Source organism: Somniosus microcephalus, chromosome 5 (assembly GCF_052327205.1).
Source record: "Somniosus microcephalus isolate GS21.2 chromosome 5, FLI_Smic_1.0, whole genome shotgun sequence".
Classification (NCBI taxonomy): domain Eukaryota; kingdom Metazoa; phylum Chordata; class Chondrichthyes; order Squaliformes; family Somniosidae; genus Somniosus; species Somniosus microcephalus.
In genome coordinates this window covers 315,176,794-315,201,754 of record NC_140991.1, presented here as the reverse complement: position 1 = coordinate 315,201,754, position 24,961 = coordinate 315,176,794, and the positions used below count along the sequence as shown (strand labels likewise).

The 24,961-nt window shown below is 51.5% G+C and overlaps 2 protein-coding genes across 11 annotated transcripts in view; one reads left to right on the top strand and one right to left on the bottom strand.

Annotated features, from left to right (window-relative positions):
• Nucleotides 1-6,044, bottom strand: part of relch (RAB11 binding and LisH domain, coiled-coil and HEAT repeat containing) — a 143,775-nt gene extending 137,731 nt beyond the window's left edge. For all 8 annotated transcript variants that reach the window (XR_015078559.1, XR_015078560.1, XM_085989267.1 and 5 more), the window contains exon 1: nucleotides 5,642-6,044. Coding sequence is in view for 6 of the 8 variants with exons in the window: in XM_085989267.1 (XP_085845393.1) it covers nucleotides 5,642-6,014 (373 nt within the window). In the remaining 2 variants the exon portion in view is untranslated. The remainder of the gene's footprint in view (nucleotides 1-5,641) is intronic.
• Nucleotides 6,045-7,023: 979 nt separating this feature from the next.
• Nucleotides 7,024-24,961, top strand: part of pign (phosphatidylinositol glycan anchor biosynthesis, class N) — a 154,009-nt gene continuing 136,071 nt past the window's right edge. The window contains exons 1-2 of one of the 3 annotated variants that reach the window (XM_085989266.1): nucleotides 7,024-7,207; nucleotides 12,601-12,664. The gene's annotated coding sequence lies outside the window, so the exon portion shown is untranslated. The remainder of the gene's footprint in view (nucleotides 7,208-12,600; nucleotides 12,665-24,961) is intronic. The other 2 variants (XM_085989264.1, XM_085989265.1) reach the window with 2 other exon arrangements.

Below are 24,961 nucleotides of genomic sequence, written 5' to 3'. Positions count from 1 at the left end.
CCTCTCTCTCCTCCCCCCCCTTCCTTTCCCCTCTCTCCTTCCCCCCTTCCTTTCCCCTCTCTCTCCTTCCACCCCTTCCTTTCCCCTCTCTCTCCTTCCCCCCCTTCCTTTCCCCTCTCTCTCCTTCCCCCCTTCCTTTCCCCTCTCTCTTCCCCCCCCTTCCTTTCCCCTCTCTCTCCTTCCCCCCCTTCCTTTCCCCTCTCTCTCCTCCCCCCCTTCCTTTCCCCCCCTCTCTCCTCCCCCCTTCCTTTCCCCTCTCTCTCTCCTCCCCCTTCCTTTCCCCTCTCTCATCCTTCCCCTTCCTTTCCCCCCTCTCTCCTTCCCCCTTCCTTTCCCCTCCTCTCTCCTTCCCCCCTTCCTTTCCCCTCTCTCTTTCCCCCCTTCCTTTCCCCTCTCTCTCTCTCCCCCTCTCTCCTTTCCCCCTCTCTCCTTTCCCCTCTCTCCTTTCCCCCTTTCTCTTTCCCCCCCTCTCCTTTTCCCTTTCTCTCTTTCCCCCCTCTCTTTCCTTTCCCCCTCTCTCTTTCCCTTCCCCTCTCTCTCCTTCCCCCCCTTCCTTCCCCCTCTCTCTCCTTCCCCCTCTCTCCTTCCCCCCTTCCTTTCCCCTCTCTCTCCTCCCCCCCTTCCTTTCCCCTCTCTCTCCTCCCCCCCTTCCTTTCCCCTCTCTCCTTCCCCCCTTCCTTTCCCCTCTCTCCTTCCCCCCCTTCCTTTCCCCTCTCTCTCCTTCCCCCCCTTCCTTTCCCCTCTCTCTCCTTCCCCCCTTCCTTTCCCCTCTCTCTCCTTCCCCCCCTTCCTTTCCCCTCTCTCTCCTTCCCCCCCTTCCTTTCCCCTCTCTCTCCTTCCCCCCCTTCCTTTCCCCTCTCTCTCCTTCCCCCCTTCCTTTCCCCTCTCTCTCCTTCCCCCCCTTCCTTTCCCCTCTCTCTCCTCCCCCCCTTCCTTTCCCCCTCTCTCCTCCCCCCTTCCTTGCCCCTCTCTCTCTCCTCCCCCCTTCCTTTCCCCTCTCTCTCCTTCCCCCCTTCCTTTCCCCCCTCTCTCCTTCCCCCCTTCCTTTCCCCCCTCTCTCCTTCCCCCCCTTCCTTTCCCCTCTCTCTCCTTCCCCCCTTCCTTTCCCCTCTCTCTCCTTCCCCCTTCCTTTCCCCTCTCTCTCCTTCCCCCCTTCCTTTCCCCCGTCTCTCTCCTTCCCCCCTTCTCTCCTTCACCCCTTCCTTTCCCCCGTCTCTCTCCTTCCCCCCTTCCTTTCCCCTTCCCCTCCTTCCTTTCCCCCCGTCTCTCTCCTTCCCCCCCTTCCTTTCCCCCGTCTCTCTCCTTCCCCCCCTTCCTTTCCCCGTCTCTCTCCTTCCCCCCCCTTCCTTTCCCCTCTCTCTCCTCCCCCCTTCCTTTCCCCCTCTCTCCTCCCCCCCTTCCTTTCCCCTCTCTCTCTCCTCCCCCTTCCTTTCCCCTCTCTCTCCTTCCCCCCTTCCTTTCCCCCCTCTCTCCTCCCCCCCTTCCTTTCCCCTCTCTCTCCTTCCCCCCCTTCCTTTCCCCCTCTCTCTCCTTCCCCCCCTTCCTTTCCCCCGTCTCTCTCCTTCCCCCCTTCTCTCCTTCCCCCTTCTCTCCTTCCCCCCTTCCTTTCCCCCGACTCTCTCCTTCCCCCGTCTCTCTCCTTCCCCCCTTCCTTTCCCCTTCCCCCCTTCCTTTCCCCCGTCTCTGTCCTTCCCCCCTTCCTTTCCCCCGTCTCTGTCCTTCCCCCCTTCCTTTCCCCGTCTCTCTCTTCCCCCCCTTCCTTTCCCCCGTCTCTCTCTTCCCCCCCTTCCTTTCCCCCGTCTCTCTCCTTCCCCCGTCTCTCCTTCCCCCTTCCTTCCCCTTCCCCGTCTCTCCTTCCCCCCGCTTCCTTTCCCCCGTCTCTCTCCTTCCCCCCCTTCCTTTCCCCCGTCTCTCTCCTTCCCCCCCTTCCTTTCCCCCGTCTCTCTCCTTCCCCCCCTTCCTTTCCCCGTCTCTCTCCTTCCCCCGTCTCTGTCCTTCCCCCCCTTCCTTTCCCCCGTCTCTGTCCTTCCCCCCCTTCCTTTCCCCCGTCTCTCTCTTCCCCCCCCTTCCTTTCCCCCGTCTCTCTCTTCCCCCCCTTCCTTTCCCCGTCTCTCTCCTTCCCCCCGTCTCTCCTTCCCCCCTTCCTTCCCCCCCCTTCCTTTCCCCGTCTCTCTCCTTCCCCCCCTTCCTTTCCCCCGTCTCTCTCCTTCCCCCCCTTCCTTTCCCCGTCTCTCTCCTTCCCCCCCCTTCCTTTCCCCGTCTCTCTCCTTCCCCCCCTTCCTTTCCCCGTCTCTCTCCTTCCCCCCCGTCTCTCTCCTCCCCCCCTTCCTTTCCCCCGTCTCTCTCCTTCCCCCTTCCTTTCCCCTTCCCCCCGTCTCTCTCCTTCCCCCCTTCCTTTCCCCGTCTCTCTCTTCCCCCCTTCCTTTCCCCCGTCTCTCTCCTTCCCCGTCTCTCTCCTTCCCCCCCCGTCTCTCCTTCCCCCCTTCCTTTCCCCGTCTCTCTCCTTCCCCCCCCTTCCTTTCCCCGTCTCTCTCCTTCCCCCCTTCCTTTCCCCCGTCTCTCTCCTTCCCCCCCTTCCTTTCCCCCGTCTCTCTCCTTCCCCCCCTTCCTTTCCCCGTCTCTCTCCTTCCCCCCCTTCCTTTCCCCGTCTCTCTCCTTCCCCCCGTCTCTCTCCTCCCCCCCTTCCTTTCCCCCGTCTCTCTCCTTCCCCCTTCCTTTCCCCTTCCCCCCGTCTCTCTCCTTCCCCCCTTCCTTTCCCCCGTCTCTCTCTTCCCCCCTTCCTTTCCCCCGTCTCTCTCCTTCCCCCCCGTCTCTCCTTCCCCCCTTCCTTTCCCCGTCTCTCTCCTTCCCCCCCCTTCCTTTCCCCGTCTCTCTCCTTCCCCCCCTTCCTTTCCCCCGTCTCTCTCCTTCCCCCCTTCCTTTCCCCCGTCTCTCTCCTTCCCCCCTTCCTTTCCCCCGTCTCTCTCCTTCCCCCCCTTCCTTTCCCCCGTCTCTCTCCTTCCCCCCTTCCTTTCCCCCGTCTCTCTCCTTCCCCCCCTTCCTTTCCCCCGTCTCTCTCCTTCCCCCCCTTCCTTTCCCCCGTCTCTCTCCTTCCCCCCCCTTCCTTTCCCCGTCTCTCTCCTTCCCCCCCTTCCTTTCCCCAGTCTCTCTCCTCCCCCCCTTCCTTTCCCCCGTCTCTCTCCTTCCCCCCTTCCTTTCCCCCGTCTCTCTCCTTCCCCCCCTTCCTTTCCCCGTCTCTCTCCTTCCCCCCTTCCTTTCCCCCGTCTCTCTCCTTCCCCCTTCCTTTCCCCCGTCTCTCTCCTTCCCCCCTTCCTTTCCCCCGTCTCTCTCCTTCCCCCCCTTCCTTTCCCCCGTCTCTCTCCTTCCCCCCTTCCTTTCCCCCGTCTCTCTCCTTCCCCCCCTTCCTTTCCCCCGTCTCTCTCCTTCCCCCCCTTCCTTTCCCCCGTCTCTCTCCTTCCCCCCCTTCCTTTCCCCCGTCTCTCTCCTTCCCCTTCCTTTCCCCCGTCTCTCTCCTTCCCCCCTTCCTTTCCCCCGTCTCTCTCCTTCCCCCCTTCCTTTCCCCCGTCTCTCTCCTTCCCCCCTTCCTTTCCCCCGTCTCTCTCCTTCCCCCCTTCCTTTCCCCCGTCTCTCTCCTTCCCCCTTCTCTCTCCTTCCCCCTTCCTTTCCCCCGTCTCTCTCCTTCCCCCCTTCCTTTCCCCCGTCTCTCTCCTTCCCCCCTTCCTTTCCCCCGTCTCTCTCCTTCCCCCCTTCCTTTCCCCGTCTCTCTCCTTCCCCCTTCCTTTCCCCCGTCTCTCTCCTTCCCCCTTCCTTTCCCCCGTCTCTCTCCTTCCCCCCTTCCTTTCCCCCGTCTCTCTCCTTCCCCCCCTTCCTTTCCCCCGTCTCTCTCCTTCCCCCCCTTCCTTTCCCCCGTCTCTCTCCTTCCCCCCCTTCCTTTCCCCCGTCTCTCTCCTTCCCCCCCTTCCTTTCCCCCGTCTCTCTCCTTCCCCCCCCTTCCTTTCCCCCGTCTCTCTCCTTCCCCCCTTCCTTTCCCCCGTCTCTCTCCTTCCCCCCTTCCTTTCCCCCGTCTCTCTCCTTCCCCCCTTCCTTTCCCCCGTCTCTCTCCTTCCCCCCTTCCTTTCCCCCGTCTCTCTCCTTCCCCCCCTTCCTTTCCCCCGTCTCTCTCCTTCCCCCTTCCTTTCCCCCGTCTCTCTCCTTCCCCCCTTCCTTTCCCCCGTCTCTCTCCTTCCCCCCTTCCTTTCCCCCGTCTCTCTCCTTCCCCCCTTCCTTTCCCCCGTCTCTCTCCTTCCCCCCTTCCTTTCCCCCGTCTCTCTCCTTCCCCCCTTCCTTTCCCCCGTCTCTCTCCTTCCCCCCTTCCTTTCCCCCGTCTCTCTCCTTCCCCCCTTCCTTTCCCCCGTCTCTCTCCTTCCCCCCTTCCTTTCCCCCGTCTCTCTCCTTCCCCCCTTCCTTTCCCCCGTCTCTCTCCTTCCCCCCCTTCCTTTCCCCCGTCTCTCTCCTTCCCCCCTTCCTTTCCCCCGTCTCTCTCCTTCCCCCCCTTCCTTTCCCCCGTCTCTCTCCTTCCCCCCTTCCTTTCCCCCGTCTCTCTCCTTCCCCCCCTTCCTTTCCCCCGTCTCTCTCCTTCCCCCCTTCCTTTCCCCCGTCTCTCTCCTTCCCCCCCTTCCTTTCCCCCGTCTCTCTCCTTCCCCCCTTCCTTTCCCCTGTCTCTCTCCTTCCCCCCTTCCTTTCCCCCGTCTCTCTCCTTCCCTCTTCCTTTCCTCTGTCTCTCTCCCCCCCCCCTTCCTTTCCTCTGTCTCTCTCCCCCCCTTCCTTTCCTGTCAATTCAATTCAAATCGCTTTATTGGCATGACAAGCTACATCTTATGTTGCCAAAGCATCGAAAAACATTCATGGTTGTACACAAAAATACAGATCTATCCATACAGTGTATAAACAGATATATCCCTGAGTGTATAAATGTATACATTCATATAATTTGTATATACTCTTTTCTTATATTTAGTGGTTGTCCCTCTGTTTATGGCAAGCTGTAACAGTGTGCCGCTAGTGTTACACAATTTCTCTCTTCCCCTAGTAGGTATGGGAGTTTTTGGTCGTCATTCAAATTTCTGAATTCCAGGCATATTTTTGTGAATTTTGGGTAGAAGTTCTCTCTTATGCCCTGATATTTTCTACAAGCTGTGAGGAAGTGCATCTCTGTCTCCACCACTCCCTGACTGCAGTGAGAGCATATCCTGTCCTCTCTTGGTAGCCGGGTCTGCCTGTGTCTACCTTTTTCGATCGCCAGGTTATGTTCACTAAGTCTGTACATTGTCAAGGTTTTTCTCAGTTTGCTATCCTTTACCATGGTGAGGTAATCAGCCATGTTGTATTGTCTGTTTAGGGCCAAGTAGCAATTGAGTTTGCTTTGGGTTTTTGTTGTTTCTGCCCAATATGACAGATATTTTTCCTTTTGCTTAACGACGATTGTGTTGGGTCGAATTCTGTGTGTTACGCTGTCACTGTCCTGGGGCTGGTTATTGTTAGTAGTGTTAGTAGTTACTTCACGGAGTCCCAGGACTAGTTGACTGAGGGTATCTCTCTCCCCCCTTCCTTTCCTCTGTCTCTCTCCCCCCTTCCCTCCACCCCCGCCGCCGCGGTTACTCACTGAGCTGGCCGGGCGCGGGGCCCGGCTCCTTGGGCGGGGTGGCGGTGTGGCGCTCGAAGTTGCCGGGGTTGGAGAAGTAATCGCGGAGCCGCGGCAGCTCGCGGCCGGCCTCCTGCAGCTCGGTGTGGAACTCGAGCGCCGTCAGGATGTACTGGTCCCGCAGCAGCTGGGCCGCCAGGGTGTCCAGGGGGACGCGCGGCGCCTCAGTCCCCAGCGGCAGCCCGCCGGCGCCGCCACCGTGACCCGCCTCCGGCTGAGGCGACAGCGGCAGAGAAGCGGCGGGACCCGGGCCGCCGTCCTTACTCCTCCCCGCCTTCCTCTCGCCTTCTTCATCCGAGTCGCTAAGGAACGGATTCACGCTAGACGCCGCCATCTTACTTCTCGTCTTTCTGGGTCTGCTATTGCGCGAAACCGCCCCTCATTAAACCCCGCCCATTCGCCCGCACTACTCCCCGCCCCCTGAAACACCTGATTGGACGCGAGCTTCGGTTACGTCATTTGATTGACATCGCCACTGACCATTGGCTCTCAAGCTCGAGCTGTCACTCTGATCTCCCCGCCCACTCGCTCGCCACTATCCCCCGCCCCCTCCGAAAACTGATTGGATAAGAGGATCACCAACGTATGTTGATTGACAGGGCCGCTCAGCATTGGCTCTCAAGCTCGAGCTGTCAGTCTGATCTCCCCGCCCACTCCCACGCCTCTATCCCCCGCCCCCTCCGAAAGCTGATTGGACAAGTGGATCACTAACGCAATTTGATTGACAGGGCCGCTCACCATTGGTTCTCAAGCTGGAGCTGTCAGCGACTGCCCCCCGCCTCCCCGCCCCCCAAACATCTGATTGGACAGGAGGATCAGTAACGTCTTATGATTGGCAAGGCTTCTAGCCATTCGCTCTCGAGGTGGTGCTGGTGATTCCTTGTCCCCGCCCACTCCCTCACCGCTGCTGCCCGCCCCCTCCGAAAGCTGATTGGACGCCAGTGCTTTTGAACGTCATATGGTTGACAGCGCCGCTCACCATTCGGTCACCAGAGCGAGCCGTCAATCTAACGCAGTTGAGCGCCCCGCCCACTCCCTCGCTCATGGACCCCGCCCCATGTAAAATCCGATTGGACGACAGGTCGGAGGAACATTTGGTTGACAGCGCTGCCAACCAATCGCTCTCCAGAGCGAGCCGTCAATCTAACGGACGCTGGTCTCCCCGCCCACCAGCGCGGCGGTAGTTTTAGGTCGTTGTAGCATCATTCGACACCGACAACCACTCGCGTTTATCACACGTCGCTGAAAATGAGGCGGTGATGACTCCAGGCGGTATTTGTTTTAAAACTATATATATTTTTTATTGACGAAAACGGCGAACCGTGTGTGTGTGAACAATAAATTGCCGTTGTCCAATCAGGTGCCGCCTGTTGCACACATGCGCACTGGCGGCCTTCTCTGAGGGGGTCAAAGGTTACGCCCGCTTGGCCAGTGCGCAGGCGCAGTGAGGAGGGTCTGACTGAGCATTGCCAACACCTGAGCAGGTGTCCCTGCTCCTCGACAGGGACTCAGACACACGCTTGACAGGTAAGTTTACTATTCAGAAATAAAAGCTGACAATGATGAGACGTGCATGCTTGCACCTAACTTTGGAAAAAAATAACTTGTTTGAGGATGCCAGTGCTGTCACTTTGCTTCCAGTTTGAATGGCTCACTGGGTATCTCTCATTCTCTTCTCTGAGTCACAAGGTTGGGGGTTCAAGTCCCACTCCAGAGACTTGAGCACAAAAACGCCTAGGCTGACTGCTCCCACTGCAGTGCTGAGGAAGTGCTACACTGTCGGAGGTGCCGTCTTTCGGATGAGACGTTAAACCGAGGCCCCCGTCTGCCCTCTCGGGCGGATGTAAAAGATCCCGTGGCCACTCTTTCGAAGAAGAGTAGGGGGAGTTATCCCCGGTGTCCTGGCCAATATTGATCCCTCAATCAACATCACTAAAACAGATTATCTGGCCATTATCACATTGCTGTTTGTGGGAGCTTGCTGTGCATACATAGAAACATAGAAGATAGGAGCAGGAGTAGGCCATTCGGCTCCTCGAGCCTGCTCCGCCATTCAATGTGATCATGGCTGATCATCCAAATTCAGTACCCTGTCCCTGCCTTCTCCCCATATCCCTTGATCCCTTTAGCCTTAAGAAATATATCCAACTCCTTCTTGAATATAATTAATGAATTGGCCTCTACAGCCTTCTGTGGTAGAGAATGCCACAGGTTCACCACTCTCTGGGTGAAGAAATTCCTCCTCATTTCTGTCCTAAATGGCATACCCTTTATCCTTAGACTGTGACCCCTAGTTCTGGACTCCCCGACCATCGGGAACATCCTTCCTGCATCTAGTCTATCCAGTCCTGTCAGAATTTTATAAGTTTCAATGAGATCCCCTCTCATTCTTCTAAACTCCAGCGAGTACAAGCCCAATCGACCCAATCTCTCCTCATACGTCATTCCTGCCATCCCAGGTATCAGCCTGGTGAATCTTCGCTGAACTCCTTCCATGGCAAGTGATGCGCTATCAATTACTCATAAAAGACTGAGAGTTAAGAGAGTAACTAAAGGCTTTTATTAGCAAAGAACAGAGCATGCCTCTCGTGGTTGACTGGGTTCCAAGAAGGCAGGGGGCTGCAGGTCAATCACCTTTATACCTGGGCCTGTGTGGGTGGAGCCAGCCGAGACATGTTGAGGCATGCATAGGTACAACAGTGTGTAACAACAACAACAACAACAACAGTGGTTTACCACAGCAAGAACATCCTTCCTCAGATAAGGTGACCAAAACTACACACAATACTCAAGATGTCTCACCAATGCCCTGTACAACTGCAGCAAGACATCCCTGTTCCTGTATTCAAAGCCTCTCGCTACGAAGGCCAACATACCATTTGCCCTCCTAACCGCCTGCTGCACCTGCATGCTTACCTTCAGCGACTGGTGCACAAGGATACCCAGGTCCCGTTGCACTTCCCCTTCGCCCAATCTATTGCCATTCAGATAATAATCTGCCTTCCTGTTTTTGCCACCAAAGTGGATAACCTCACATTTATCCACGTTATATTGCATCTGCCATGCTCCTGCCCAATTACCCAACCTGTCCAAATCATCCTGGAGTTTCTCGGCATCCTCCTCACAGCACACACGCCCACCCAGCTTTGTCTCGTCTGCAAATTTGGAGATATTACATCTAGTTCCCTCGTCTAGATCATTAATATATATTGTGAATAGCTGGGGTCCAAGGACCGATCCCTGCGGTACCCCACTAGTCACTGCCTGCCACTCGGAAAAAGACCCGTTTATTCCAACTCTTTGCTTTCTGTCTGCCAACCAGTTCTCTATCCAAGTCAATACCTTGCCCCCAATCCCATGTGCCTTAACTTTACACTCTAACCTCTTATGTGGGACCTTATCGAAAGCCTTCTGAAAGTCCAAATATACCACATCCACTGGTTCTCCCTTATCTATTTTACCAGTTACATCCTCAAAAAATTCCAGTAGATTAGTCAAGCATGATTTACCTTTTGTAAATCCATGTTGACTTTGTCTGATCTTGTCACTGTTTTCCAAGTGCTCAGCTATTACATCCTTTATAATGGACTCTAGCATTTTCCCCACTACCGATGTCAGGCTTACCGGTCTGTAATTCCCCGTTTTCTCCCTACCACCTTTTTTGAATAGTGGGGTAACATTAGCTACCCTCCAATCCATGGGTGTTCCAGATTCCATCGAATGTTGGAAGATGATCAGCAATGCATCTACTATTTCTAGGGCCACTTCCTTAAATACCCGAGGATGTAGATTATCAGGCCCTGGGGATTTATCGGTCTTCAGACCCATCAATTTCCTTAACACCATTTCCTTACAAATACTAATTTATTTCAGTTCCTCCCCTTCATCAGACCCTATGTTCCCTGACATCTCTGGGAGGTTATTTGTGTCCTCCTTTGTGAAGACAGAACCAAAATATGTATTTAATTGGTGTGCCATTTCTTTGTAACCCATTATAAATTCCCCTGATTCTGACTGCAAGGGACCTACGTTTGACTTCACCAATCTTTTTCTCTTCCCATATCTATAAAAGCTTTTACAGTCAGTTTTTATGTTCCCTGCAAGCTTACTCGCATATTCTACTTTCCCCTTCTTAATTAATCCCTTTGTCCTCCTTTGTTGAATCCTAAACTGCTCCCAATCCTCAGGTTTATTGCTTTTTCTGGCCAATTCATATGTCCTCTCCTTGGATCTTATGCTATCCCTAATTTCCCTTGTTAGCCATGGTTGAGTCACCTTTTTTGTTTTATTTTTATGCCAAACTGGGTTGAACAATTTCTGTCGTTCATCCATGCAGTTTTTGAATGCTTGCCATTGCCTATCCACCGTCAACCCTTTGAGTGACATTCCCCAATCAATCCTACCCAACTCGCGCCTCAGACCATCATAGTTTCCTTTATTTAAATTCAGGACCCTAGTCTCTGAGTCAACTACTTCATTCTCCATCTTAATGAAGAATTCGATCATATTATGATCGCTCTGACCCAAGGGGCCTTGTACAACAAGATTGCTAATTAATTATTTCTCATTACATAATACCCAGTCTAAGATGGCCTGATCTCTGGTTGGTTCCTCGACATATTGGTCCAGGAAACCATCCCGTAAACACTCCAGGAATTCCTCCTCCACTGTATTGTTACTAATTTGGTTAGCCCAATCTATATGTAGATTAAAGTCACCCATGATGACTGCTGTGCCCTTATTGGTTGCCGCGTTTCCTAAATTACAACAGTGACTACACTTCAAAAAGTACTTCATTGGCTGTAAAGTGCTTTGGGATGCCTGGAGAAAGGCAGAAGATCAGAGGGACCTTTGAGTGTATGTCCACAGATCCCTGAAGGTAGCAGGACAGGTAGATAAGGTGGTTAAGAAGGCATATGGGATACTTTCCTCTATTAGCCGAGGCATAGAATATAAGAGCAGGGAGGTTATGCTTGAACTATACAAAACACTAATTAGGCCGCAGCTAGAGTACTGCGTACAGTTCTGGTCACCACATTACAGGAAGGATGTGATTGCACTAGAGAGGGTACAGAGGAGATTTACGAGGATGTTGCCTAGGCTGGGGAATTTTAGCTATGAGGAAAGATTGGATAGGCTGGGGTTGTTTTCTTTGGAACAGCGGAGGCTGAGGGGAGACCTAATTGAGATGTATAAAATTATGAGGGGCCTGGATAGAGTGGATAAGAAGGACCTATTTCCCTTAGCAGAGAGGTCAATAACGAGGGGGCATAGATTTAAAGTCATTGGTAGAAGGATTAGAGGGGAGTGGAGGAGAACTTTTTTCACCAGAGGGTGGTGGAGATCTGGAACTCACTGCCTGAAAGGGTGGTAGAGGCAGAAACCCTCATCACATTTAAAAAGTTCTTGGATATACACTTGAAGTGCCGTAACCTGTAGGGCTACGGACCAAGAGCTGGAAAATGGGATTAGGGTGGAGAGCTCTTTGTCGGCCAGCACGGACAAGATGGGCCGAATGGCCTCCTCCTGTGCTGTAAATTTCTATGAAAGGCGTGATAGAAATGCAAGTCTATTTTTTAGACTCTATATTTGACCAGGTTTGCTAACCTCAAACAAATGTCTCCTACTTTTGGAAGGCTTCCAGGAAGTTGATGGTTACTGCAGAGTGTCATCTGTATGTTGATCAAACCCTTCAGATCAAGAGGAGATTTGATAGAGTTGTTTAAAATAATGAATGGTTTTGATGGACTAAATAAGGAGAAACTGTTTCCAGTGGCAGAAGGGTTGATAACCAGGTGGAAGCAGATTCAATAGTAACATTTAACAGAGAATTGGATAAATACTTGAAGGGAAAATAATTACAGGGCTATGGGGAAAGAGTGGGGGAGTGGAACTAATTGGATAGCTCTACCAAAGAGCCAGCAGAGGCGCGATGGTCCGAATGGCCTCATTCTGTGCTGTATCATTCTATGATTCTGTGGCCTAGTAGTAGATTCACCATGAACTGGTGATATGGGCCACATTCTAATGTCTGCTGCTGCAAAAAGAGGGCCATGTCATGAGCTGGTGGAGATATTCATTCAAGCACCAGTGGCCTGAGATGTCTTGCGCACTAGGCTATGCAGTTATGGTAAGTTGTTTCTGGGATTATTTCTTTTTCTCATATTAAAGAAATTGACTGATGGAGAGGTTGCTATAAAATGTGTGCTGCAGAAGTAAGCACATACCGATGTAAAACAATGGACCGCTTATAGTGAAACTAATTGTATATTTCTAAACTAGTTAACAACAGCAGTTGTATTTTACCGGATGTAAAAATACTTTGCCTCTTTATAAATCTATGAATGGTTTCAACTGTTTTGGCCAAGAATAGGTTCAGTAAGTAACGGAGGAACAGGAGGAGGCCATTTAGCCCCTCGAGCCTGTTCCGCCATTCAGTGAGATCATGGCTGATCTGCGACCTAACTCCATATACCCGCCATTGCCTCATCGTATCCCTTAATACCTTTTGGCTAACAACAGTAATCTATCAATCTCAGATTTAAAATTAACAATTGATCTAGCATCAGTTGCAGTTTGCGGAAGTGAGTTCCAAACTTCTCCCACACTTTGTATGTAGAAGTGTTTCCTAACTTCACTCCTGAAAGGCCCACTGGAATCTGAGATTACCCAAAGTCATTGAAGACCTTTACAACCATCAAAGAGAAGGTCTGAGCTGCATTTGAACACAAGTTCCAGAGGAGAAAGAATGTCCTTGCATTTATTAAGTGCCTTGGGACATCTGAAAGCACTTCACAACAAAAGGGCTGTGAGCTAGGCCACTGCTGGTGTTTTGATTTTGCCTGTAACATTGTGCTCTATTGAGAAACTACAGAAATCAATAGCTTCTAATACGAATATTCTGACTTAAAATTTTTTAGAGTTGAACCGAAGCAGATGTTAAGAAGACAATGTAAAAAGAAAATCTACAATTTGAGAGGATTGGTAAGCAAGATTAATTGTAATTTTACTTTTTTATTGAGGCAGGACACAAACATTTACTATTTAATTTAAAAAATGCTTCCATGTCTGAGTTAATTTGAGAGCTTCGAATAGATTGTTGAACTGCGCTGTCAAAACAGTTGGAGGAAATTGTGATCAAAGTTTATGTGCTCTGATCTGACCAAGCTCCAAGAGCAAAGTAATTCTCCCCAGTGTCCTGGGGCCAATATTTATCCCTCAACCAACATCACTAAAGCAGATTATCTGGTCATTATCACATTGCTGTTTGTGGGAGCTTACTGTGTGCAAATTGGCTGCCACATTTCCTACATTACAACAGTGTCTACACTTCAAAAAGTACTTCATTGGCTGTAAAGCGCTTTGGGGCATCCAGAGGTCCGGAAAGGCGCTATAGAAATGAAGGTCTTTTTTATTACAACATTAATTGTTGTTCAGTTTGGAAATGAGAACACTGGCTTTGACTGGCAGAAGGTCAATTAAGAGCCTGCAGACATTGTGTCTCTGGTATTTTCTGTTTCTGGGAGAGCTTTTCTGTATATTGTAAATGACTGCTTTTGTTTCTTTATACGTATTTACATATGAGTGTGAAACAAAAATTTGCATTAGACATTGTGTGAGTCTGAACTGTGGTAGATAGGAAGCGCACACATATGTAAAATTTATATTAAAAACACACACAAAGATCACCGGTTGCATGTCTTATGGTACATATGGGCCTAGAACTTGAGTAGCCTTAGCGCCGCATTTGAGGCGCTAGAGGGCCTAGCGCCGGAGTTATGGCCAGTTTAGAAATTCCCTGGGGCCCTAGAATCGGCGGTAGACCGGTAGCGCTGCGCCGGCACCGATGACGTCATCGGTGTGCGCAGCGTCCCGGTTGCCGTGGTGACGGGCCCCAGCGCCAAAATTGAGTTGCGGCCGCCTCGCCCGTGGCAGCCGCAACTAAGATTTTTTCAACCGAGTCTTCCCCGAGTTAGCGCCGGCGCATTAAGGTCGCGCGGCGGCCGGCCGCTTTCCCGCCGGCCGCCTAGCCGCACCTCCCTCCCCGGACTCCTCCACCCCCCCCCCGCGGAACAGATGCGTCTGGCCTGCAAGCCCGGCACTTGTCCGAGGTGCCGGGCTCATTTTTTTCAATATTTGAACGGACAGCGGGCGGGTGCAGGCAGCTCCTCCTTAACTGAAGGAGGAGGCCTGCACTTCCCCAGCCTGCCGCACCGCATCGGGTCCCGCAGCGCCGGATTAGCGCCGCAATGCGGCAGTCAGCGCCCATTGGGAGGCGCTCATGCCCGCCAGTAGCGCCGGCAGCCGTCTGGGCGCGGCGCTACTGAATTTTTGGCGCGCGCAGGGGGACTTAGCGCCGGCGCTAAATTTCCGGCGCTAAAGCCCTGGCGCGGCGCCAACTCAATTTCTAGGCCATGGTCTTTCACTCGTTACTGCAGGTGGTACAGTGTGATTTGTGGAAACAGTTTAAGATTAAGTACGTGAGTAAGTGATTTGTGGAGGCTGTGAGGATTGTTAAGGAAAGTATAGAGGATTCTTGGGGAGTAGCTAACTGCTAATTGGGGTATGGTGGTGAGGAGTGAGGGATGGTGAGAGTTGGAGAAGTGGAGGAGGGAATGGGGCTCTGAGTATTTAGGGGGACTGATGTTCTGAGGAGTTGGGAAATGTGGAGCGGGATACATACAACAACAGTTTGCATTTATATAGTGCCTGTAATGTAGTAAAACATCCCAAGGCGATTCACAGGAGCGTCATCAGCCAAACGTTGACACCAAGCTGCAGAAGGTGATATTCGGACAGATGACAAAAAAGCTTGGTCAAAGAGGTAGGTCTTAAAGAGCATCTTAAAGGAGGAGAGAGAGGTATAAAAGTGGGGAAGTTTAGGGAGGGAATTCCAGAGCTTAAGGCCCAGGCAGCTGAAGGCACGGCCACCAGTGGTGGAGCGATTATAATCGGGGATGCTCAAGAGGGCAGAATTGGAGGAGTGCAGAGATCTCGGAGGGATTTGAAAAGAAAGATGCGAATTTTAAAATCGAGGTGTAACCGGGAGCGCAATGTAGGTCAGCGAGCACAGGGGTGATGGGTGAACGGGACTTGGTGCGAGTTGGGATACGAGCAGCAGAGTTTTAGATGAACTCAAGTTTGTGGGTGGCCGGCCAGGGGAGCGGTGGAACAGTCAAGTCTAGAGGTAACAAAGACATGGATGACCAGTTCTGAATGGCCAGTTAGGAGAATGCCAATAAAATGAGAAGGCATGTCATTCAAATGATTCAAAATATTTTTTGTAAATATTTTCATTTGCCTGCAAGATAAAAGTTTCTAACTTAATAAACATGGGGCCGTATATTCCGATCCCTACGGGTGGGCACGAGCTGTGTACACACCCGTAGGGACATCGGAACGCATGCGCTGAAAACCGGTATTTCCGATCTGTCAAGAATGCTCCTGACAGATCGGACGCCTGCCCTGGAGAAGGGTCTCTGCGGGGGGGACAGTTCCGCTTTCTGCAGAACCTCCACCCACTGAAAACCCTTAGAAATCTTATGCCTGGTAAAAGCCTGCATGAGGCCTGCTTTTACCAGCATAAGAGTTTAAAAAAAGGTTAAAAAAAATGTTTTCACTCATTTATCATTTAAAAATACTTTTGAAAAGGGTAAGTTTATTTTTAGCCCCGTAAAAAAACTTCAATTATTTTTTTCAAAAAATTAAATTTTTGTTTAAAATATTTAATTTATTGTAATTTCAACTCATTTTAAAAATGTGATTTAAAAAAAATTGTTTAATGTTAGTGTTTTTGGGGTGATCTCCATTCATATACTTGACAGGTCGATCTGTCAAGTGTATGAAGGGAGATTCCCTTCTCCTATTGGCTCACCATGGCCCACGTGATCCCAGGGACGCTGCGAACCGCCTGCGCCCCCTGGGATACGTGGGCCCTGCGCATTTCGAGTTTGGAGAGGCCCAGCATCGGAACTATACGCACCTCGGGAGCCCTCGGGTAAGTCCGTAGATTTTTTTTCCAGATTGGAGGCCTCCGCACGCAGGAAGCCTCCGATCGGAAAATACGGGCCATTACATATTTCAGAAATAACATGATTAAACTTAGACCAAGTGAGAGGGAGTGACGACCAATCTTCCCGTTAATTTTTTTTGGGTGCACGGTCCATTCAAATTCCCGCGCATGTGTGGATTGTGTAGCCGCTGAGCGGCCTGCGCGGAACCTCCAGAGCGCTGTGTGGCCGCGCGGCTCAACGGGAACACTGGTGATAACGCCACCTGGGCTTTCTCATGTTTACATTGAGAAATTATGAACAAGCATTGCTTACAGAAGATGTATTTAGTTTTTGCATTGCAAATGTTCTTGTATACTGAGCAGAGAGTTGCATTGTAATAATATTGAGCTTGGTTTTCCAAATGATTTGAAAACAAGCTGGTAGATATATTTTAATAATTTTTTGTTGAGTGGAAAAACTATTTTCATTGTGTTTTTTTTGGCTTGAGTGAGTCGAGCTCTGAGGGAAACGGAGCACAATCCCTGGGTCTGACAATTCAAAACATCCTAGTTAGGTCACAGCTGAAATACTGTGTGCAGTTCTGGTCGCCACACTATAGGAAGGATGTGATTGCATTGGAGAGGGTGCAGAGGAGATTCACCAGGATGTTACCTGGGCTGGAGCGCTTCAGCTATGAAGAGAGACTGGACAGGCTGGGGTTGTTTTCCTTAGAGCAGAGAAGGCTGAGGGGGGACCTGATTGAGGTGTACAAAATTATGAGGGGCATAGATAGAGTAGATAGAAAGGAACTTAATGACTCTATTCCCATCCCAACCTTCCTTTTTTTATTGAGGTGTCTGTAAAATATTTTACTATTTTGTTTTATGTTCCTTGATAATTTAATTTCAAAATTCCTCTTTGCCTCCCTAATTGTTTTTTTTTACTTCTCTTTGTATTCTCCCGTATCATGCACTCCCCTGCTGTCTATGCACTTAATGTATGCCTCTTTCCTTACCCTCAATTGTTCCCTTATGGCTTTATTCATCTCATAGAATCATAGAAAGTTACAGCTCGGAAGGAGGCCATTTCGGCCCATCGTGTCCGTGCCGGCCAACAAAGAGCTATCCAGCCTAATCCCACTTCCCAGCTCTTGGTCCGTAGCCCTGCAGGTTACAGCATCCCAAGGGCACATCCAAGTACTTTTTAAATGTGGTTAGGGTTTCTGCCTCTACCACCCTTTCAGGCAGTGAGTTCCAGACCCCCACCACCCTCTGGGTGAAGAAATTTCCCCTCAAATCACCTCTAAACTTTCCACCAATTACTTTAAATCTGTGTCCCCTGGTTTTTCACCCCTCTGCTAAGGGAAATAGGTCCTTCCTATCCACTTTATCTAGGCCCCTCATAATTTTATACACCTCAATAAGGTCTCCCTCAGCCTCCTCTGTTCCAAGGAAAACAGACCCAGCCTATCCAGTCTTTCCTCATAAGAGATTCACCAGGATGTTACCTGGGCTGGAGCGCTTCAGCTATGAAGAGAGACTGGACAGGCTGGGGTTGTTTTCCTTGGAGCAGAGAAGGCTGAGAGGGGACCTGATTGAGGTGTACAAAATTATGAGGGGCATAGATAGGGTAGATAGAAAGGAACTTTTCCCCATAGTAGAGGGGTCAATAACCAGGGGGCATAGATTCAAGGTAAGGGGCAGGAGGTTTAAAGGGGATTTGAGGAAAAACATTTTCACCCAGTGGGTGGTTGGAATCTGGAACTCACTGCCTGAAAGGGTGGTAGAGGCAGGAACCCTCACAACATTCAAGAAGCATTTAGATGAGCACTTGAAACGCCATAGCATACAAGGCTACGGACCAAGTGCTGGAAAATGGGATTAGAATAGACAGGGCTTGATGGCCGGCGCGGACACGATGGGCCAAAGGGCCTCTTTCTGTGCTGTATAACTCTATAGCTAAGATTCTCTACTCCTGGCAACATCCTTGTAAATCTCCTCTGTACCCTCTCTAGTGCAATCACATCTTTCCTGTAATGTGGTGACCAGAACTGCACGCAGTACTCTAGCTGAGGCCTAACTAATGTTTTATACAGTTGAAGCATAACCCCCCTGCTCTTGTATTCTATGCCACGGCTAACAAAGGCAAGCATTCCGTATGCCTTCTTAACCACCTTATCTACCTGGCCTGCTACCTTCAGGGATCTGTGGACATGCACTTCAAGATCCCTTTGTTCCTCTACACTACTCAGTGTCCTACCATTTAATGTGTAATCCCTTTCCTTGTTAGCCCTCCCCAACTGCATTACCTCACACTTCTCCGGATTGAATTCCATTTGCTACTGTTCTGCCCACCTGATCAATTTATTGATATCTTCCTGCAGTCTACAGCTTCCTTCTTCATTATCAACCACACAGCCGATTTTAGTATCATCTGCAAACTTCTTAATCATACCCCCTATATTCAAGTCTAGATCATTGATATATAGCACAAAAAGCAAGGGACCGAGTACTGAGCCCTGCGGAACCCCACTGGAAACAGCCAGTCACAAAATCATCCATCAACCATTACCCTCTGCTTCCTGCCTCCGAGCCAGTTTTGAATCCAACTTGACACTTTGCCCTGGATCCCATGGGCTTTTAACTTCGTGACCAGTCTGCCATGTGGAACCTTATCAAAAGCCCTGCTAAAGTCCATATAAACTACATCAAACACACTACCCTCCTTGTTACCGCCTCAAAAAATTAAATCAAGTTTGTCAGACACGACCTTCCCTTAACAAATCCGTGCTGACTATCTTTGATTAATCCGTGCCTTTCTAAATGAAGATTTATCCTGTCCTTCAGAATTTTTTCCAAAAATTTTCCCACCACCGAGGTTAGGCTGACTGGCCTGTAATTACTCGGTCTATCCTTTCCTCCCTTTTTAAACAAGGGAATCACATTAGCAGTCCTCCGGCACCACACCTGAAGCCAGAGAGGATTGGAAAATGATGGTCAGAGCCTCTGCTATTTCCTCTTTTGCTTCACTTAACAACCTGGGGATTTATCCACTTTTAAAGCTGCTAAACCCCTTAATATTTCCTCTCTCACTATGTTTATTTCATCTAATATTTCACACTGATTGCAGTGTCTGCTTTGCCCCTCTCCTTTGTGAAAACAGACGCAAAGTATCCATTAAGAATCCTATCGACGTCTCCCGCCTCCACACACAGATTACCCTCATGATCTCTGATAGGCCCTACCCTTTCTTTAGTTATCCTCTTACTCTTAATATATTTATAAAACATCTTTGGGTTTTCCTTGATTTTACTTGCCAAGAATTTTTCATGCTCTCTCTTTGCTTTCCTAATATCCTTTTTAATTGCACCCCTGCGCTTTCTGTACTCCTAAAAATTCTGGAGTATTTAGCCCTCGGTATCTGTCATACGCCTCCCTTTTTTTCTTTATCCTACCCTGTATGTCCCTAGACATCCAGAGGGCTCTAGATTTGTTGGTACCACATTTTTTCTTTAAGGGCACATATTTGGTCTGAACCCTCCGGATCTCCTCCTTGAATGCCTCCCACTGCTCTACCTTCAAGTAGCTGTTTCCAGTTTACTATGGCTAAATCCCCTCTGAGTTTAGCAAAATTTGCTTTTCCGTTGTGTTGAGTTTGTTTTTTCCTACGCATTCAACATAAAATAGTGACATTGCTTTGCTACTGTTAAGAAATGATTAACTTGCTGACTGCATTGAATAATTCATTTTGTTACTACATTCAAAACATTTGTATGGAATATCATGCATAAATTAATTAGTTCCTCAGCGCAATTCATTGTAAAAAAATTACGTCTTCAATTTTATCCAAATACAGCACCTCAGTAGATTATTTTATGTGATACTTTGTGTGGTTCACGCTATAGCTTTTCTGTTATAAAACCACATCTTCACTGACTCTCGGCACAGCCCCAGCAAAAATAAATAGGCTCCTGGATGGGATTCTCACTACCTGTGCTTGCCATCCCATGGTTTTCATGTCCCATTAAAATGAATGGCGGGGAGGGGAACAGTCATGGACTGGCAATCGCACAAATGCAAATGGAGGAGACAGTTTGCAGATGTTACTGCAAAACCTCCAAGAGCATCGTACGGAAAACCTGGAGAGATTCTTATGATCTTGCATCTAATTGAGGTGATTAAGATGATTAAACAAAGACTTGCATTTATATAGTGCCTTTCATGACCACCAGACGTCTCAATGCGCTTTACAGTCAATGAAGTACTGTCACTGTTGTAATGTGGGATACGTGGCAACCAATTTGCACACCGCAAGCTCCCACAAACAGCAATGTGATAATGACCAGATAATCTGTTTTTTTTGTTATGTTGGTTGAGGGATAAACATTGGCCAGGACACCGGGGATAACTCCCCTGCTCTTCTTCGAAATAGTGGCCGTGGGATCTTTTATATTCACCTGAGAGAGCTGATGGGACCTCGGTTTAATGTCTCATCCGAAAGACGGCACCTCCAACAGCACAGCACTCCCTCACAGCTTTTTTATGTGCTCAAGTCTCTGGAGTGGGACTTGAACCCACAACCTTCTGACTCAGAGGCGAGTGTGCTACCCACTGAGCCACAGCTGACACCGTCTTAAATTAAAGGATTAAAGGAGTTGATAGGGTAGAGAGAGAGAAACTATTTCCTCTGGTGGGGGGAGTCCAGAACAAGGGGGCACAACCTTAAAATTAGAGCCCAGCCGTTCAGGGGTGATGTCAGGAAGCACTTCTTCACACACAAAGGGTAGTGGAAATCTGGAACTCTCTCCCCCGAAAAGCTGTTGAGGATGAAAATTAAAAAAACGGAGATTGATAGAATTTTGTTAGGCAAGAGTATTAAGGGTTACAGAACCAAGGTGGGTAGATGGGGTTAAGATCGAGATCTGCCATGATCTAATTGAATGGCGGAACAGTCTCAAGGGGCTTAATGGCCTACTCCTGCTCCGATGTTCCTATCAGATTCTTCAGTTACAAAGTACTTACAGACCATTCGACCCAACGGATGCACGGTGGGGTACACGCTGCACATGAGCCTCCTTCCACCCTTCTTCATCTAACGGTTATATCATCTTCTACCTCATTTTAATTTGTCCCTGGTCTTAAGCTCCCTCTCCTTCAGCACTGGCAAATTAGCCGTTGGAATTTCATATAAAAGTGAAACAGCAGCAACATTTTTACAAATATAATGCCAGATTAAATTTGAGTTAGACAAAATCTTAATTCTATTTTACTTTCCCTACATTGCAACAGTGACTGCACTTCATCGCTTCTGAAGCCCTTTGGGATGTTATAAGAACATAAGAATTAGGAGCTGGAATAGTCCATTCGGCCCCTCGAGCCTGCTCCGCCATTCAATAAGATCACGGCTGATCTTCGACCTCAACTCCACTTTCCCCGCCCGATCCCCATATCCCTTGATTCCCCTAGAGTCCAAAAATCTATCGATCTCGGCCTTGAATGTTTTGAAACAGTGACTTCATTTACCTTTCAAGTATGAAAGTTCTAGCTGACACTCCAATGCAGTACTGAGGGAGTGCTGCACTGTCGGAGGTGCCGCCTTTCGGATGAGACGTTAAACCGAGGCCCCATCTGCTCTCTCAGGTGGACGTAAAAGATCCCATGGCACTATTTTGAAGAGCAGGAGGAGGTGTCCTGGGCAATGTTTATCCCTCAATCAACCTCACTAAAACAGATTATCTTGTGGGGGACTACGGTCTCCCGCGTAAAGAAATAGGCAACACAGCGAGCTACAAGAAATAGGTCTTTACTCCAACTCTCACAATACAGTACTGAATTCGTGAAGCCCGCGAACCTGTGATGACTCACGGATTGGTCACCTGCTGGAACCTGATTGGTTTTCCTTCTATCAGCAGCAGGCAAGTCTGAACGTGCCTTATTCCTCTCAGCTTGCAACTGTCTTGTGGGGGGAGGGGAATACAGCAGTTAAAAGGGGATTATACAGGTTTATCTACATACACAGTGTTTCCCCAATGTGGCAACGCCACATACGCCCCCCCAGAATCCTCGTTAACTGTAAAAGTCAGTCTCTGCGGAGGTTTGACCAAGCGGCCGTAGCGGCTGTTGTAGCCATCTGGCGTGTAAGGAGGGCTGTCTGGGAGGTCGGCCGGTTGGTTTGTCGGCTGGTCTGGCGGCTGGTCTGCCGGTGGGCTGGCTGGACGGGCTGCCGGCGAAGGTGGGGTGGCGGCCGGGAAGTAAGGTTCTGGCGTGTCTTGGTCCTCTTGTGGGGCCGCCGCCAACGCGGGAGGTCTGCCCCGCCGTGGGGGAAGAGCCGGCCGAAACGGGAAGCTAAGGTCCAGGTGCGCCGGTTTGAGGCGGTCTACTGAAATAAGGTCCGGCTTCCCGCCGACATCGATAAGAAAAGCTTTGTCCCCCGTCTCCAATACTGGGAAGGGGCCGGTGTATGGTGCCTGCAGCGGGCCTCTGTGCGCGTCCCGGCGCACGAAGACGAACTCCGCATGTCGTAAGTCTCGAGGCACGTAGGACGGCTGCGGGCCGTGTTGCGAAGTGGGCACTGGACGGAATTGCTGGGCCGCGTCCTGGTGCAGGGAAAGCTGTCTGGCGGCCGACCACGGCTCCGTTGTCGGGGAGGAAGTCGCCTGGTACTCTGAGCGGTTGGCCGTAGACCATCTCGGCCGCAGAGGCACGGAGGTCCTCTTTGGACGCGGTACGCAATCCCAGGAGAACCCAGGGTAGTTTGTCGATCCAGCTGGTGTCGGCCAGGCTGGCGCGGAGGGAGGCTTTCAAAGAACGATGCAAGCGCTCGCAGAGCCCGTTGGCCTGCGGGTGGTAGGCTGTTGTCCTGTGCAACTTGGTGCCGAGGCCGGCGATGATGGCATTCCACAAGTGGGAGGTGAACTGGGGGCCTCTGTCCGAGGATATGTCGGTCGGCACGCCGAACCGGGCCACCCACGTCGAGACGAATGCTCGCGCGACGTCGGTCGTGGTGGTGGAGGCGAGGGGAACCACCTCTGGCCATCTGGTGGTGCGGTCGACGATCGTGAGCAGGCATGTAAAACCGTGCGACGGCGGCAAGGGGCCTACCAGATCGACGTGGACGTGGTCGAAACGCCTCTCTGGCACCGGGAAACACTCCAATGGCGCCTTGGTGTGCTGCTGGACCTTAGCGCACTGACACGGCACGCATGTGTTGGTCCAGTCTCTCTCATCCTTGTGGAGTCCAGGCCAGACGAACTTGGCGGACATAAGTTTCTGAGACGCACGCATCCCTGGATGTGAAAGGCCGTGGATGATGTCGAAAACTCGCTTGCGCCAGGCGGATGGAACGACCGGCCTAGGCGAGGGGACTGAGACGTCGCACAGGAGGGTTGTGCCAGCTGCGTGGAAGTGGATGTCGGCCAGGGTGAGGCTGGTAGTTGACGTCCTGAGGGCCTGGATCTCCGCGTTGGCAGCCTGGTCTCTCGCCATGCTGGCGTAGTCGACGCCCAGGTGCACTGCGTGGAGCGAGGGTCTTGAGAGGCAGTCAGCCACCAAATTGTCCTTGCCGGCGACGTGGCGGATGTCCGTGGTGAACTCCGAGATGAAGTTGAGTTGGCGCTGTTGGCGCGCGGACCAGTGTTCGGTTACTTTGGCCATGGCGAAAGTGAGCGGCTTGTGGTCCACGAATGCGGTGAACAGCCGGCCTTCCAGAAGGAAACGGAAGTGCTGGATTGCCAGGAACAGGGCCAGAAGCGCTCTGTCGAACGTGCTGGTAGGCCTGCTCGTTCTTGTGCAGCTGTCGGCTGAAAAATGCCAGTGGCTGCCATGCGCCTTCGACCCACTGTTGCTGGACGGCGCCGACGGCGTAATCCGAGGCGTCCGTGGTGAGGGCGGTCTTGGCGCCCGGGATGGGGTGGGCCAGTAGTGTGGCGTTGGCCAAGGCTCTCTTGGTCTGGTGGAAGGCTGTCGCCATCTCGCTGGACCAGGTGAGTTGCTCTTTGCCCGTTTTGTCCCTGGTGGCTTCGTAGAGGGGGCGCATGAGTGCGGCGGCCTTGGGCACGAACCGGTGATAGAAATTGACCATCCCCAAAAATTCCTGCAGCGCCTTAACCGAGGTGGGCTGGGGAAAGTCTGCCACCGCCTGCACCTTGGAAGGTAGGGGAATGGCTCCCCTTGGCAAGATTCTGTGGCCAAGAAAGTCAATTTGGGCTGCTCCGAACTGGCATTTGGCCGGGTTGACGATTAGCCTGTGTTGGCTGAGGTGCTGGAAAAGGGAACGCAAATGCGCGATGTGCTCGGCCTTGCTGGTACTGGCCATGAGGATATCGCCCAGATAGACGAACAGGAAGCTCAGGTCCCGTAGGACGGAGTCCATGAGCCGTTGGAAGGCCTGTGCGGCGTTCTTAAGCCCGAAGGGCATGAGCAGGAACTCGAACAGTCCGAAGGGGGTGAAGACCGCAGTCTTCTGGACATCTGCGTGGTGGACGGGGACCTGATGGTAGCCGCGAACCAGGTCGACCTTGGAAAAGACGGACTTTCCTGCTAGGTGTGCCGAGAAGTCTTGGATGTGCGGAATGGGGTATCTATCGGGCGTGGTGGCGTCATTGAGCCGTCTGTAGTCGCCGCAGGGGCGCCAGCCACTGCCCGGCTTGGGCACAATGTGGAGGGGGGACGACCAAGGGCTGTTCGAGCGGCGGATGATGCCCAATTTTTCCAGCGTGGTGAATTCTTCCTTGGCCACCGCCATCTTGGCTGGGTCCAGGCGTCTGGCTCGAGCGAACACTGGTGGTCCCGTAGTGGCGATGTGGTGCTCGACCCCATGCTTGGCTGCCGCGGCTGAGAAGGTCGGTTGTGTGAGTCTCGGGAAATCTGCGAGTAGGCGGGCGTAGTCGTCATGCGCCGGGGCGGAGCAGGACCCAACGAGGGCCGGGCTGTTGCTCTGCTGGCAGGCCAGTGAAGCGAAAGTTGCTGCGTCGATCAGGCGCCTGTCGCGGACGTCGACCAGGAGTCCGTGGGCGCAAAGAAAATCGGCGCCCAGCAAAGGATGTGCCACCGAGGCCGTCACGAAATCCCACGTAAATCGCTGGCCGTTGAAACAAACCTCGGCCCGTCGCTTTCCGAAAGTAGCGATGGCTGCGCCATTTGCCGCCACGAGGGGTGGGCCGCTGCGGCCTGCCTGGATGTCGAGCTGGGAGGCAGGAATTATGCTGCATTGGGCTCCGGTGTCGCAAAGGAATCTGCGCCCTGAAAGAGAGTCGGTTATGTACAGCAGTTTACCTGCGGTGCCGATGGCC